The following is a 16,181-nucleotide window of genomic DNA, read 5'->3' as shown; positions in this document are numbered from 1 at the left end:
GCTGGATGTGTGTGAGGCCCAACTGCAGCACATGGGCAAGTCATGGCCTGTTTTACCAGAAATAGGAATCATTTCCTCTGCAGCTCTGGTAGCAGAGCAGGCAGGTGGGCCAGGCAGGGCAGCAGAAGAAAGAGGCAGGATGCCAATGTATGCCTGAAGCAAATTAAATATCAGAAGGCAGCAGGTTCCTTTGAGACTGCTTGTTTGCTCTTTTGGCAGAGGAGAAAAGCAAACCATTAAAGAGGCAGAATACACCCGTGTCAACTTCATTTGCAGCACTAATTGCCATGCACGTGTGCTAATTGCCCTCACATGAAGTGCAAGAGACTGGGCACTACTTGAATCCCAGGCAGCAGGTGAGTCTTCCAAAGTAACACTTGTTGGATCATGCTCCCACCACACATTCTACTTGCACGAAGAAAAATGGCAGGAATCAGTGCAGTCTTGTTTTTTTTTTTCATAAAGTTATACAGTGCAGCTCATTTAGAGACCAAAAAGGAAACTTTAACCAGACCACCAGAGATATTCAAAACTTTAACAAAGTTTGTAACTTCTTATCAAAGTAAGAGAAGGTAAGAGCCACTGAAACAAACCATTCCCTGCTGTCACTGTGGAGGACAGGGCAATGGAGCAGCCCGTTCTATCCTGCAGCCACCTTCTGTGACTGTCTTTTCTTTTGTCAGTAATAGCAACACTATTTGACTGCTCTCAGTAAAAGCTGAGGGCTGTCAGGGCTCGTCCTAGTTACCTGCACAGGTAAAGTGCATCAGAAAAATAAACACTGGTGGCAGGAACACAGAGCTGCACTGCCTGGGGCTGTTTACATCACTGAGGAGGTGAAAGCAAGGAAAAAGCAGAGGGAGGGAGGACTGCAGCAGGTGGACAGATCATGCTTGGCCATCCTCTCTCCTGTTTTGTTAAGGGTTTCCTGGGAAAACAGAATTGTGAGACAGCAGAACAGATTGTCCAGAGAAGCTGTGGATGCCCCATCCCTAGAAGTGTTGAGGCCAGGATGGATGGGGGTCTGAGTGACCTGGTCTAGGAGATGCCCATGCCAGGGGTGTTGGAACTGGATGATCTTTAAGGTCCCTTCCAACCCAACCACTTCATGATTCTATGAAAAAGGAGTTTATGTCCTTCCCTTCAGCAAAATCTGAAAGCAGCATATGTCCCTATCAGTATGTTAACATAACTTTAACATCCTCCAGCTGCATTTGCTCCTAGCTCATTAACACTCCTTTCTCAATGGAGGATACCCACCCCTCTGAACTGCTTGCTTGGGTGTGCATGTGCACCTCCCAGACTGTTCTGGTCCAAATATATGGGCTAAACTAACTTTGGGTGAGTTGGGCTGCAAAAACCATTTCAGTTACTGAGTTTGACTGTTTGGCAGTAATGGTATTGCTGCTGAAGCACACACAACTAAAAAAAACCTGGAAAACCAGACTCAATGATCCATTACCATATAAGTGAAGAAAAGGAAATGCACCTCTCACTGCTAAAACTTTTTTACGGTATTTCTTCCCAGTTTTTTTGTTTGGTTGTTTTTGTTTTTTTTTTTCCCCCAGGACCTACAGAGAAGTCAGGCTGGGGAGAGAGACAGGAGACACTGCAGGCACATCTTCCACCAGTGTGTCTGATACACTGCAGGGTGCCTAGTACAAGACAGATGCCTCTCAGTAATGTGAGGATTGATCAGTGTAAATCAGTCACTATTGTTCTACACCAGCTGTCCCTTCATACAGAAAAGCCCTGAGGGGAGTTAAAGGCATTTTTGCAAGCAGCCAGAGGGAAAAAGGTATTTTTGGTGATAGGCAGAAGGCATTTAGCTTCCAACTCATTTCTTGCTGTGCTAAATATAAACTAGACAAGGCAACAACGATTTAGGGTATGGTTCAAAGAGAGGTAAGATTCCTTTCAGATCTCATTGGGACAGGGAAGAGCAGAGGGAGAAGTAAATACCATGGCCATTCAAAAGTTAGTGGACTCAGTCCTGGAAATTGCAGCTCTGCCTCAGACCACTGTTTGTGCAGAAAGCACCCTTCAAGGTTTTTTTCCCTTCTACTGAAAGGAAATCAACATTTTCACTCTGCCCAGACCCAAATGCTGTTTCAATGAGCAAGCCAATGTTACAATGCCACCCATTTGAAGGGAGCACAATATTTCTCCAATAAGTTTCAGCAGGAGGTTTGGCAGGCAGGGAGCTGTCACAGCATCTCCCCATGAGGTTTGACACGCAGAAGATATGCTCATGTGGCAGCAAGGCACTGCCTCAATAGCGTATGGAGTATTGCAAATGGCTTAAACAGAAGGAGAGCTGCTGCAAACCAAAGGAGTTTCTCTCAGGAAAGACACAGTAGAGCATCACCTGCCACTTCTGTGGCAGTCCAGGTGGCAGCCTGGGATCTTAGTACAGAATTTTGGCTTGGTCACAGCTGCTAAGGGATTGGCGATGAAAAGGTTTGGTCTCAGCCCCAAGCAAGAGGTCTGCTCTGAAAGCAGATCATTTCTCTGGGAAGGATGAGCAGTCACCCTTGCACAGAAACAGCCATAGAAGGGCCACTCATGACCAGGCTCCTGAAAAGCAGCTTTGGAAATGGGGCCAATGGCTGGCTAAACATGACAGATAAGCTCCTCTCTTGACTCTGTCCCCATCATAACCAGCCCCAACCCTTGCCAAGGGGGAAGGCATGTAGCACAGAGTTACACTATCTCTAAAAGAAAATTACATACAAGGGCAATGCACTAAGTTAATAGTATAAAGTAAAGTACTCCTCACTTACATAAGCTGCAGTCTTAGCCTGAAGATATTATGGTAAAGATTGGTCTGTTCAGAAAAGTTCATCAAAATAAATTGAAGAAGATTATTTAAACCTGTGAGAACACTTCTTTTAACAAGCATGACTTTATTTAGTTTGCATTCCCTCTGGAAGTGAATTAAATTAACTAGGTCCATTTGCATCTAAAATAGACAAGTAAGGTGGTTTCAGCAGTGGACTACAGTTTCTGTATAGTGGGCTTTATATTGTGGTTAAAAAAACTAATCTAATCCTAAACTAATCCACAGAGTGTTACCTTTCCTAGACATCATTACTTGGACAAACCTTCAGTGTCCTGACACAGCCAGATACTCACCACCTGCATTAGGGAAGAAGGAAAACAAACTAACAAAAACAAAATTGCAGTTTCCTAACTTTCTCTCTTGAGATTTGAAAATATTGTCATTAAATACTTCCTTAAGTATTTGTTCACAGTCATTTCAACCACAGTGCAAGAGGCATACACTTTTAAGAGTCCCTGGAGTTCCAAGGAGTTCCCTAAGCACAGCTACCCGAAAAGCTGAGAGGGACCAGGCACCACAAAGGAGGTCACCTGTGAAAGGAACCTTCAAGCTTACTGCCTGTACTGCAGTGCTGTCAGGAAGGCCCCAGTCAGGAATGAGACCCAGCTGTGCCAGATGTCATTCAAATGCACTGTTTGTGACAATAGAGAACAGCAGGCTCTGGGTGGGGTGGGAACTAAAGCCAGGTGAGACAAGGAAACTAAGCACCAGTTTCATCTGAGAGCAGCCAGAGAGCTCTAGTCACAGAGAGCTCTTCTTTACCATCTGCTCCTACCCAGGGCTGTGCTTGCTGTTTTGCTTAAAAAAAAAAAAAATCACCAAGAAAGCAAACACAGAAAGCACATCAGTGCTTTTGTGACCCCCGAGAGCACGTACACAAAGGAGGGTTTTTTCCAGATGGGTCTGTGACTGGTACCTGCCACAAATGGTTTAGGCTCACTTGGTCTTCTCTTGGATGGCACAGCTGAGCTCTGGAAGTATCCTTCAATCATATAATTTCTGGCTTTTTACCTTTCAAAAGTTATCAGTACATGTGTCATATTAAGCGGGTGGCACTTGTTCTAGCACACTGACATGACTGAGAAGATATAAGCCTGAGCTCTAGTCCCTCATTTTCTTGGCTTGTCAACAGCCTTGCAAATTTCTTGGATATGATAGTAAACCCATATGCACAGCATCTATTTGGTGGTGTACTGCTAAAAAGTCCAGAATAGACATGGAGCAAAGAAAAATGCTGTATTCAACATCAATTAAGAAGGCAGGAATGTAATTACCCAGTAAAAAATCTGGGCATGATGTCAGAACCCCCTCACAACTAACACGTCCATCTGTGTTATATTTAAGTGGATGCCACCAACCTGAGCAGAGAAATATCCCCAATATGTTCCATCACGGGGTATTAAAATCCCATCTTGCTAAGAGGAGAGGGAAAAAAAAAAAGTATTGGTTCAGCTCACCTTAAGTTCAGAAACCACTGCAGATTGCTTTTTCAACTGACAAATACTATGCAATTCAGCACTTAAACTTTTTTTTTTTTTTTTTTTTTATTGAATGGAAGAAATTTTAAAGTGTAGGAGAATTGTTCAGTGGGTACTGTTAAATGAGCCCAGAAGTCCATCCTGGCCATAAGATCCAGAGAGTTCACCACTCAACAGCAGTTCCCACACTAGTAACCTACTTCATGTTCAATGGCCTGAAAGACTGCATTTAGCTTTCAGCATGAGTGAGACTGACACTGTGATTACACATTCTCCCACCACACTGCACAGCCTCCTCTTTCCTCAGCACTGCACAGCATTTCTTCCTCTCCCTATGAGATTACAAGTAACCACCTGCCCGGAAAAGAGAAATCCCATCTAAATGGAAACATCTTCATTAATAACATGTCCTTTGGTCCCCCCATTTGTGTGTATGAATACCCACACGTTAAAAGCAAGAATACAGAGAGAAAGCTGCCATTGGATACCTCCCAGCAAATGGAAAGAGTTCATCACTCAGCAAGCATGTCTGAGGAGCTCTGTCATCTGTGGGCTGACCAGAAAACTACTGTTTTTAGAAATACTGATTTGTGTAGCCCCTTACCACATCGCTGGCTCTAAGAATTCAGTTTGCAGAGTGAGAGGGACAAAGGGATCCGTGCTTGTAGCATTTAGTCTACAGCAGGGAATTAAAGGAAGGAGGCAAGGCTTTTTCTGGAAGAGAAGATACAGCCAGGGAACTGTTTGCATCAGCAACATTTTATGACAGATTCTTGCAAGCAATGTCATAGCCTTTTCTTCTGACTATGAAGTGAGACAGAATGTCTTATACAAGCTGCAAACATATTTGAAGAATAAACAGTTTGCGTAAGTTGCCTCTTTGAGACATCAATTTCTACTGTCTGGGGGGAAAAGAAATACAAAACACAAACCTTTCTTTATTTCTATTCCCTCTGTGTTGCATCAGCACAGCTCTTTGTTTACTGTCTGCAAAGATGCACTCTGATACTAGTGGAATGTGTATATTGAATTTGAAGAGCAGCTTTAATTCCCAAAACTCAACCTCCCAAAAGCAAAGTTTCCCAGGAAAACACAGGATGATAGCCAAACATGGCAATACCACAAAGACCCAATTCACAATAAAAAATTTGAAGGGTATTACATGGGTGTGTAAAACTTTTCATGAAAAGAAAAGGCAGTTTAATATTTCATCTGGAAACTCATCACTCAAACTGCAGAAGAAGCAGTCTAGGTAAAAGAATTATAAACAAAATCAGGGCAGGATTCAGGATGCTTTGAAATATACTTCTGCTATTTCTGCTGCTATGAAGTAGGAGAAGCCACAAATGATGACTATACAATGCACACTACAGACAGTCCTGATAACATCTTAAATACACAAATATGATTTGTGTTCCTGATGTCTGGGGAAGGGAATAAAGATACGTGGCAATTACATTAGTGTCATATAAATATGGAGAAAAAAGAAGACAATGATATTTTATTTGCAGAACAAAGCCTGACAAAACAATGAAACATTCTATAGCGAGTGCTGCAACCAAAACCCTACTCGGCATTAGCGAGGCCAGCCTGGCACCAGAAGCAATACTGTTGGTGATGCCAGTGCTGCCCACTAATTCTTCAGCTGTGGGGGGTCCTACCATCTGTAAACACATCACCTGTGTGGTGCAAAACCAACCGTGTCTGGCTGAAGTAGTCCGCAAGCTTGTCTACCCACCAGGCTCCTGGTGGGACAGAGCTTCCCAAATGTTCAAGAGCAAGACTGGAAGCACAAGGCAGAGCTTTAAAATGTGTTCGGTCCTTTTCTCTGAGTGTCAGAACAAGACCATCTCATGCTAAATTCTACTGCAGGTCTGCTGAATCTGACACTCCTGTACCTGCCAGTAATGCAAGAGTCAGCACCACCATAAAACATCACTGGGAGTTTCACTGGGAGTGGTCCAGGTGCAGGTGCTAAAAAGCATTTTGAGTCTTGTCTTGGCCTGACAGCCATTTTATGTGTGACCTTATTAAGTGCTAGAAATTTCAAACTTTCTTATGATAAGGTGAGAAGATTTAGGAGTTCAGGAGACAAATATTAAAATTCCTGTCTGTTTCCCACACCCCCTCATAACTAGATGATCCTTTTTAATATCTTTGGGGTTGTGTTTTTTCATTCACATGAGATTTCCCCTTGGGTTTCTACCTAGCCTAAGGACTCCATAATAATGAATCAAATTAAGTTTCTGGCAGCAGCAAACTACCTCTCAGGTAAAGACAAAAAAATATTTTTTTTAAAAGTATCACCAATGTCAAAACAAAAAGAAGAAAAAGCATCCCCTGGATGAAAGATATCACAAGTTCAGATCACTAGGCTAGACATCAGAGGGAGGGAAGGAACTAACACCAAGCATATCCCACATCAAAACACAGGACTTGCAGGAGATGAAAAAGTCACACAGCAGTTAGACAGGAACCCCACCCATTTCCCAGAAGCTGTAAATCTTCACATTCCTTGCACACACTTTGTCACTGTCCTACCCCTCTGGGCCATAAAAAACCAGCATGTAGCACATCATGAAATCATGTAGCAGCTGGAAGGCTCGAGGGAGATGCTGGTGCACTCCAGCTCCCTGGGCACTGCCTCTTCTGGGTACAGATTACCTGTGCAAGGTGCCATGTAAACCCTATAGTACAGAGAGATGGGAGGACAAACCTTGCCCAAGGCTGGTAAAACTTGGAGCCCTGTCTTCTGCCTCCTCAAACAAAAGTGGATATTTTCTCTGAATATACCCACCTGCACAGGGAAAAAGAATGAACAAACAAAAAAAAACAACCCAGAAACCAAAACAAACAAAAATAATAAAAATAAAAAAATAAAAACAAACAAAAAAAATCAACCCAAGAAGTTGGAAAAGAAAAAAAAAAAGAACAGAAAAGGGGGGGGGGGGGGGGAGTGTGAAAAGAGATGAGAAGGAAAAGAAGAAAAGAGAAAGACAGGAGCTTTTCAAAGCATGGGTTCTCAGAAGCCACTACCAGCTACAGGGTGGATCACTTTACCACACGCACAGAATCTGCTGTCAAAATAATTTTGGTTTTTACCTTTCAGTTCTTCAGGTGTTGCTGGGAATTTTTCATTGCATCTTCTACCAGGACAGAAGGAAAATTCTTTAAGTTCTATTAGAAAGTGAGAGTAATATCCAGTAGTACCAAAATATGATGACCAAACCAGCTATTAGCAAAAGACTAACTATTCCAAAGACTGCAATGGCTAAAAAGTTAGCGATTGTTCCACTTTTCTTAAAAGACAGAGAGGGAGCCATGGTACATGACTGAAAGATTAGCTAATCAGACACAAATTGAATGCATTTGGAGAACAGCCTGGTGCCCAAAGTTCACATTCCAGCTGGGCTGAGTCCCAGTCCTCTTCCACCCCAGACCTTGGCAGCGCTGCCCACACCACAGTGGACTCAGAGCAAAAGGGCACTGAGGAAGCACTGGGCCATTCAGGATCCTGGAGGGCAGGACCAGTTCCAGGGAGCATTTAGCACCAGGATAATCAGCATTTTATATCCACTGCTGTTCAGGTTTATGAATCATCTGAATGAGGTTAATCACAAAAAACCACATAAATAAGATGTCCTGCCTTGGACAGGTCTCTGACAGAGAACAGGTGTCAAACTAAGCCATCGTGCCCAGGACACTGAAGGACAAGTCAATGGCTGCTTTGTAAGATTAGGGCAAGGAAATTTGTCCTTCTGCCTCCAGTACCTGCATGAATCCTGATGTTGCTCTGAAGTATCTTCACCTCTCCAGAAATAACCAGAACTAGCACACCCTGCCTTTTCAAGCATGCCATAAAAGTGCCTAGAAGGACAAGTCTTTTTGCTATGCACCTCAATCACCCCTATTAGGTTTTATCTTGAATTCACCAAGATCCCAGCCAGCTATAAAAGTGTGATTATGACCACAAGACTGAGAGAAATTATTCAAATAGGTCAGTTTATCAAGACAACAAATCTATTAAGAATCCAGGAACGCGGAGAAATTAGACACACAGCACTCCATCACACTAACAGGTTTTGATACTGGTGAACATTACAGTGAAATATTAAACTAATTCATGGTGGGGGGAAGGAGGATAAAGCAAGGGGGTAGATTAGGAGGTGGCAGGATCATAGGGTAATTTAGGAGATAAGAAAAACAGATACGCCTTTGTAAACCTCAAGCAACACATGCCCAAGAGATAAAGACAATATTCTTACAAAGGACTAAATTGATACACAATACCTCAGGGATTTACTTAATTACTTCTATTACAGAATTACCCTAGGGAGGCAACTAGCAATGCAAGTCACTGAATATTTCAGGTTGCCATTTTTTCCCCTGAACAGAAGACCAAAAATCAATTTTCACTGACTTTGGTGCAACTGCTGCTCAGGCAGATTCTTCAGTAGTGAGCAGTGCTAGAGCTCTTCTTACTGCATGAGAGCCCCACTGATATCAATGTTTATCCAGAACAGGGCATTAAGTGCTGTTTGAGGCACCCAGTACCTGGCCCCATGTGGCTGAGCACCTGAAAAATCCCATCCTATACAAACATTACTCAAATCTATTTTCCAGGTGGACGAAAGTAAAACAGGCAGCACATAACCACAGGAGAGCTGTCACATGGATCCATCTGCATTCCAGGCAGTTCATCTCTCCTTGATGAATAAAGACAATGCTGCTTGAAGACAATGAAAGCACAATGCAAGGACTTGATTAACACACTGCTGAGAACCTGCCTCTAAATCAGTCAGCACTTGCATGTAGTAAACACGCTGAGGCTGAGATGGAACATACAGTACTGCTTCTCCTACTGTGTGAATAACTTCTTGGTGAATGCCATTCAAATTGCCAACTAGAAAGCATCTCTACGCAGTGCTAGATCTCCACAAGATTCAAGTCAATTCGCTGTTACAGTAATAAATTGTTTTTAGCCCTGCTGAAGTGAGTTTATTTATGAAGAGGAGAGAGACTGGTTCTCATACCAACATCTGAGAAACGGTTAAACTGAAACGCTACACTTTCAAGAGAGCCACCATGCAGGTGCAAATCAATCATCTACCATTAACATGCCTTGACAGAGAGAAAGGCCAACTCACACACACTTCTCAGAAGTGAAGGATGAGGACTACTAATGTAACGTTGTTATGATGAAGACATGGAAAAGGGTCAAGCAAGAAAGAGCCCTGAATCAGAGAGACAAACAAAAGACATGCTGAGGTAGTTTGCTATCAGAGATCCTTTACAAAAGGTTTGCAGTAGTATTTGGAGAGAAAAGAGATCAGTGCATTTCAGTTTCTATTTCAATGAGGTTGCTGACACAAGACAAAAAAAAGGTATTTATTTTTTGTGGTACCTCAACAGTCACCCACTCGCACTGAGTTAATGAACTACAAAGACTCAACTGTATCCTTGAACAAGGAACATCAGAAAGGTACAATAAAACAGGTTTGGATGGGAAAACAGGAGTAAATCTAACCTCAGTCCACAGGTTTGTTTGATGTTTGTATAGGGCATTCTTATCCCCTACTCCTGGTCCCCCACTCACTCCCACACACAATTCCCATCCCTTTTTACGTCTGATTCAGTCCAATAAATTCTCTTGTGAAATTCCCTGTCCCTTAGCCCATAGTCTTACAAAAATGCCAGTGCTTACTCAAGCCTATCTGCGCTGAGGGCAGCTGGTCTCCTCACATGACTTCAGTGAAGCATCTGCAGCCCACAGGCCGAACCTCTTCCCATGTGCCCGTACAAGCCTGTGGGTCAGCTGGGCAGCTCAATCCGACGGGACTGAGAATAAATCTCACTGTTGTCTCTGCTCTGAATGCAAGGCAGATTGCTGATAAACAGTACACTTCTTTCTCAGTTAAGTATTAGAAAGCCTCATTCACATGTAAAGAAATGCTTACGTGAATTCTAGAGTTGAGCGTGTTTTCAGAGCCTGAAAGTGCATCAAAGCCAGCACATGGAAAAGGCGGCTGGAAAGAGATACACTTACATGCAGAGAGAGGATGACACACTTCCATGCAGTGAAACATATTTGTAATCTGTCCCAGAATACAAGAAAATGAACCTGAAGACAAATAGTCATCCCCTCCCCAATAAATCCAAAAGCAGTTCCTCTAGAGCTAACTGATCACAGGAACAAATTAAAAACTCCCTTTTAAGCAGTCAGAATTTGTAGTTGGTGGAGCATCACCTATTCACTGTGCTCTACTTCCAGCAGCATGCTGCCCTTGGAAACAAGTAAATTCCCAACACAAGATTTCTCTTTCTCCCCTCCCTCAGCACTGGATAACTTTTTAATATAATGCAATAACTAGCACTTTTTTATTCCAATCAAACTTCAATTCAAGAAGCTAAGATCAGCCTCTAGCTGATCAGACTCACAGAGGTACCAGCAATACTCATCTTTTTGACAGGGGTGCTTTCTCTTTTGAAAGACACACTCCTTCAAGTAGCAAAGAGAAGTCAGAGCCTACTTTCCAAATCCAGTGACTCCAGAAGAATTATTTTTAAAAGCAGCTCAGTTAAGACTGAACAATGACAACTACTTTTGCTGCGATCACGTTACGGATTCAGAAACAGCAGACTGCATTAACCCTTCCACGAAGTCTGACTAGCATAACCTTGGACCAGAGAGTTTGGGGACAGAAAAATCCAGCAATGATAGGAGAAGATAATTCAGACAAACTCATGCATCCTCAGCTAGGGAATACAACAAGCTGCCTTTCCCCCAAAAGGGACCTTCTACCAAGAATTTCACTCTCTTGAGAAAGAGGAGTTTTTAACAGGCTCCAGAGCCTTATAAAAGTGCTCAGGAGTCAACACAAGAGTCACCCTGCTTTAAACATCAGTGGATCATAATGGGAGTGTATGATTTCTCCTCGTTTGGAAACAGTTTGGAGAGGATTTAAAGCAAAAAGCTCCCACAAAGTAAAACTTGCTTAAGTATTATAGTTTTAAATGCTACGAATAAGTGAGGAAAGGTGATATACATCGTAACCAGCCTTTCTTCTGTGACTGCTGGATGCAAAGTACCATCTGGTCACATAGTCACAAAGGCACTCACATCCACCCCCTGCTCCACAAAACCCAGGCTGATGCGACTGCCAGTGTGAAGTCACAGAAAACATTTTAACCCACTCTTCTTGACTTATCTGGTCTTCACCTGCCTTTGCCTCTGAAGGAGCAAAATAGGGCTTGCGTGCGTTAGGGGGCAGAGCTGAACACAACAGATTTCCACGGCAATGAGATACAGCCCCCGTGAAGAAGGCCTGTTAATAGCTGTAAGGCAATGCGCTCAGCAGAACAGATTTTTCTATCAGACAGCCAGAGATAGCAGCTCGTGTTCATACACAAACGTGTAAGGAATCTGATGCTCGGCCTTGTACAACCCCACTGATTCAGCCCGTGCTACGCCAGTGGTGACCACAGCAAGATAGAGGCTGTGTTAGTAGGAAAAATAAACAGCCAACGTGGAGAGATGCTCTGCGTTTGAAGACAAAGTAAAAGTGCTCCTAGGACATTCCTCATTAACTGAACATTTATTGCCAAACCATAGGAAAACCCCAGCATTACTATGAAAGCAAAAGCAACTGTGCAATGCACAGATTTGTGCATGCTGTACCATCACCTACCGCCCATGCTTCTACCTTTGACAAGTGCACATCCATACACAAGCCAACCTCTTACAAACAACCTGCTATTTGGAACAGGAGGGAGCTGTATTTGTTCCAAATTTTCTACTGAGGGAGTCAGTCATTTGGCCTTTGTAGTTTAAGCTCCTTCCTACTAAAATACAGTTACCAACATTTTCCAACACAATGATATTTTATTCATGTGCTAGGGTGCTCCGAACTCTGCTCATAACAGACTGCTAAATCTTCTAGCTGCAATCATGATGGGATTTGCTTTGCCATGTAAGGATACAGTCTCCAAACACACTGATTTCAACAGGACAAGTCTCCATTTATAAAGCAAAAACACACATGAGGCTTTGCAAGACCAGAGCCCCAGTGGAGAAGAGCTGAGGCCATTAGCAAACTTTTTCAAGTCAAGCAGAAAAACACCAACTGTCCCACTCACAGTGTATGCTCTGCTGGAAATGCACAAGAAGCCATTTATATCAAACATAAGAAGAATATGTCACATACAGTTTATAAAAATATCTGTAACAAACTAAGAACAAAGCCAGAAACTCTCCAAGTAGGCTTAATAAGGCAGTAGAGTAATTTCATGGGCTGTTTTGTATAGCAAAACAGCGACAGCCTCATTCTGATGAGGTTTTATTTAAGTCCTACAACTTTTCTTGCCACTGCAATTGGCAGAACTCAAAACAACCCAGAACTAAGACTCAAAGCAGGCACTGAGCACGAGGCTTTATTTGTATTATGTGTTAGGGCTGTAAAACTACCAAACACCTGATTTTAATAAACAGTCCCTGGTAACACACAGGTATCAGGGCTGACTCTGTGACAGGCTCATCCTTGCTCAGAGTCCTGCACATCAGAAGGATGTGCTTCAATGTTTTACATGTGGTAAGCTTAAAGCACGAGTCCCAAGGTTGCCTGCTTCACTTGAAGAGTGGCGCCTTGTACTGCCGTTGTTTGTACAGATATGGTAATTAAAAATTGCACTGTAATGCATTTTATAATAGTCTTATTGTTCCCATGAACTGAACTGCTTAGTTAAACATGATATCACAGCTAAATAACAACCTGCATTTATACTTTTCTTTTTGGTACTTTTTATCCTGCCTGTACAGGAACTCCGGGTTTTTTCACCATAGAGATTTCCAGCACATCTCAGAGCAAAACACCTTCCTGATAAACCAAAAGCCTACCCCACATTCCCATGGAGCATGCTCTCCTAAGACGCCTAAGCTCTGCGCTAACACTGAACCCAGAGTGACACACCAGGATAACCTCTACCTTGCAAAAACAGCCAGACTTTCTACACCTTTCTCGGTAGAAGAGCAGCATGCTTGGATACCATTCCACAGGTGTGCTTAGCACAGGGCTGTTTACATTAAATACAAGTGCAGGGCACTAGCAGGGCTGACTGACAGTGCTGGAGCAGTCCTCATGGGAACCCTGTAAGACACACTTGTATGTTTAGAGCCTTAAGGTGGACCAGAAACGAGGCAACACCACAGCAATGAAAAAAAAGCAAGATTACAGGCTAGCGACCACACTGCACACCATCCCACCCAGCAGCCGGTAACCCAGGAGTTCAGCTGGAAGTCCTGTCAACCTTCCCGCACCAGGCAGGCCTGTGGAAGTCAGACTACCCCACTTCCCTTGCCCTCCAATGCTGAGCACACATCCAAATCACTCAGGGCTTGCCTACCTGCTTCAGGAGGAACTTGTCCTCCGCGTTGATCTTGAGGGAGACGGCCAGGTGGATGGCGGAGAGCACCACCCCGCTGATGACCGCAGCTCTCATCCGCACCGGCAGCAGTGTGTAGATGCTGTAGATAAAGAAGACGGTCCACCAGATGCCCTCTGAGGCGCTCCTGGGCCACACCAGCAGAACCCCTACCACTTGCACTGCCAGGATCACCAGGATGACAGAGTAGCACGCCAACCACATGTGGTCCTGGTGGAAGTTGTTGCGGTTGCACACCATGCACAGCACCACCATCAGCACGATGGCCAGGGAGAGCACCACGACATAGGATACCTCATAGCGGCCGTGTGCGGCGTGGAAGATGAGCATGACCACACAGACCAGCACCAGCACGGCCATGAGCATGGTGAGGCTACTCTGGTTTAGCCGAAAGAAGTAGCGCTGATAGAGACGTTCCAGTTTCTCAGACTGGAACTTCTTGGACCTGAAGATTTGCAGCAGGCTACTGCAACAACTGCCCATGGAGAAGGCCGCCTCGGAGTCCCCCTCGTCCCCGTCCTCTTCCTCCAGCTCCTCAATCTTGGCCTTGATGCGTTTCTCGTCCAGCCCCAACTCCACAGAGCGGGGCCGTACCTCCCCCTGCTCCCCCAGCTGCCGGGGGCTGGCATTGTTGGGGGCAGCGGGGGAATCACTGCCGGGCGGGTGGCGGGACCGGTGACGTCGGCTGTCGTCACCGTGCTCCTGCCAGGCGGATTTGGACCTAAAGCTCATCATCCTGCAGCCGCTCTCCCCGCGGTTCCGGGGCTCGTAGTCTTCCTCGCTCCTCCACCTGCTCGACATGCGGGAGGCCTTCTTGCCCGAGGACCTGTTGGGAGGCGGCGGGTAGGAGTAGCCATTGGCCCGGGCCTCCGCCTCGCCCCAGGCTGAGCGGTGCTGCTCGGTGCCTGCCCAGGGCGCGGGACCGCCGAAGCCCGGGGGGCTGACGCTGTTGGACCGGGACATGCCCTGAGGGACGGGGCCGCGGGCAAAGGGATGACCGCCGGGCAGGCGCAGGGGACGAGCCGCCGGGAAACCCCAAAAGGCAGCGGGGAAGGAGGAAAAAAAAAAAGAGTGGGGAAAAAAAAGGAAAAAAAAATGAGAAAGAAAAAAGGCAAAACCCGCAAACGCCCCCAAAGTCTCCGGAACGGCCGGGCGTCCCCAGAGCCGGGGTGTCCCCGGCGGGACGCTCAGGGTAGTGCCATCGCCGGCCCCGGCACTTGGACACCGCCGAGCGCGCTCGGCACCGCGGGGACCGGGGCGCCCCCGGCTCACGGCCGCTCGCCCTCAGCCGCGCCGCGGCGGCCGCAGGGGCTCGNNNNGCCATTGGCCAGCGCCGCCGCCGCCCCGCCAATGCGCGCGCCCGGGGCGGGGCGCCTTAACCCCTTCGGCGCCGCCCGGGGAGCGCCGGGAGCCGGCCCCGGACTGCGCGGGGCAGCTCCGCACGCCGCCTCCGAGCAGCCGTGTGCGGCAAGCTGCTGCTGCATCAAGCACCGGTGGCCGAACTGGCGAACAGAGGAAAATCGAGCCCCAGAAAAGCCTCTCACAACAGCAGCACCTGTTACTGGACCCACCTTAAGGCAGAAATTAAGGGTAAAATACACGCACAGGTAGGTTTACCTTGTTTTTTCAGCCACTTAAGCTACAGCCCTCACCTTCACCCGACAGCGCGGTGGCACCGTTTTATGGCATATTCCCTAACCTGGGAGCGAGGCATGACGACAGCACAGCAGTTCCCAGCAAGTTTCAGTCTCCAGACCCTTCCACAATGTTCTTTCAGGTGAACCACTCTTTCTGCAGATGCAAGTGAGCCAATTAATGATTTACAGTGTTTTGAAGGTAAGCATCATATGTGCTAAGAATAATATTATTGCTTGATGTTCTGCATCATGTTTTATTAAAAACAAACTGTCAAATCTGATAACTGCTTGGCTTAAGTTGCTGAAACTGGTAATTGTGTAGATGTTTGATCAAACATTGGAAATCCCTGCTCACAAGTAGTCCTTAGCAGTAGTAGTGCTGAAGCTGTGGTTATCAAGGGACAGAGATAAGCAGCGTTTGTAGAGAGGTAATATTGCTGGACACAGTTGGGAAAAAAAGCCAAACTGGATAAGCTTCCAAACAGAAACCCTTCACGTGTCCTTTACACGTGCAAGCAACTCCACAAACTACAGCAATTTAGGCCTTTGTGCATTTCAGTGGTTTGTAAAACCATATGCTGAATTTTCAGCACCTTCTTCCGCAGAGCATCTTTTGTTTACCAGGAATTCACAGTTGAAGATTTTCCCTAAGACAATACACACAACTATTACAGCGGGGTTCACTTACAGAGCACTTTCCTGACAGATGCTACATACTGCAGCTGATCACAACTGGACTTATAGTTTGCTTCCCATGAGGAGACATTTTTATATATAAATACTACT

General features: G+C 45.3%; 1 protein-coding gene across 2 annotated transcripts in view; it reads right to left on the bottom strand.

The window, feature by feature from the left end:
- Positions 1–15,017, bottom strand: part of ADCY5 (adenylate cyclase 5) — a 204,803-nt gene extending 189,786 nt beyond the window's left edge. The window contains exons 1-2 of one of the 2 annotated variants that reach the window (XM_041473287.1): positions 14,053–15,017; positions 13,720–13,968 (exon numbers count right to left, since the gene is read on the bottom strand). In XM_041473287.1, coding sequence (XP_041329221.1) covers positions 13,720–13,968; positions 14,053–14,721 — 918 coding nt within the window. In that variant the 5' untranslated portion in view covers positions 14,722–15,017. Of the gene's footprint in view, positions 1–13,719 lie in introns of both variants that reach the window. The other variant, XM_041473286.1, reaches the window with a different exon arrangement.
- Between the last annotated feature and the right edge of the window lie 1,164 nt (positions 15,018–16,181).

The sequence above is a fragment of the Pyrgilauda ruficollis genome, unplaced genomic scaffold (genome assembly GCF_017590135.1).
Source record: "Pyrgilauda ruficollis isolate IOZ18807 unplaced genomic scaffold, ASM1759013v1 scaffold3, whole genome shotgun sequence".
Lineage (NCBI taxonomy): Eukaryota > Metazoa > Chordata > Aves > Passeriformes > Passeridae > Pyrgilauda > Pyrgilauda ruficollis.
This window is presented reverse-complemented; position numbering and strand designations above follow the sequence as displayed.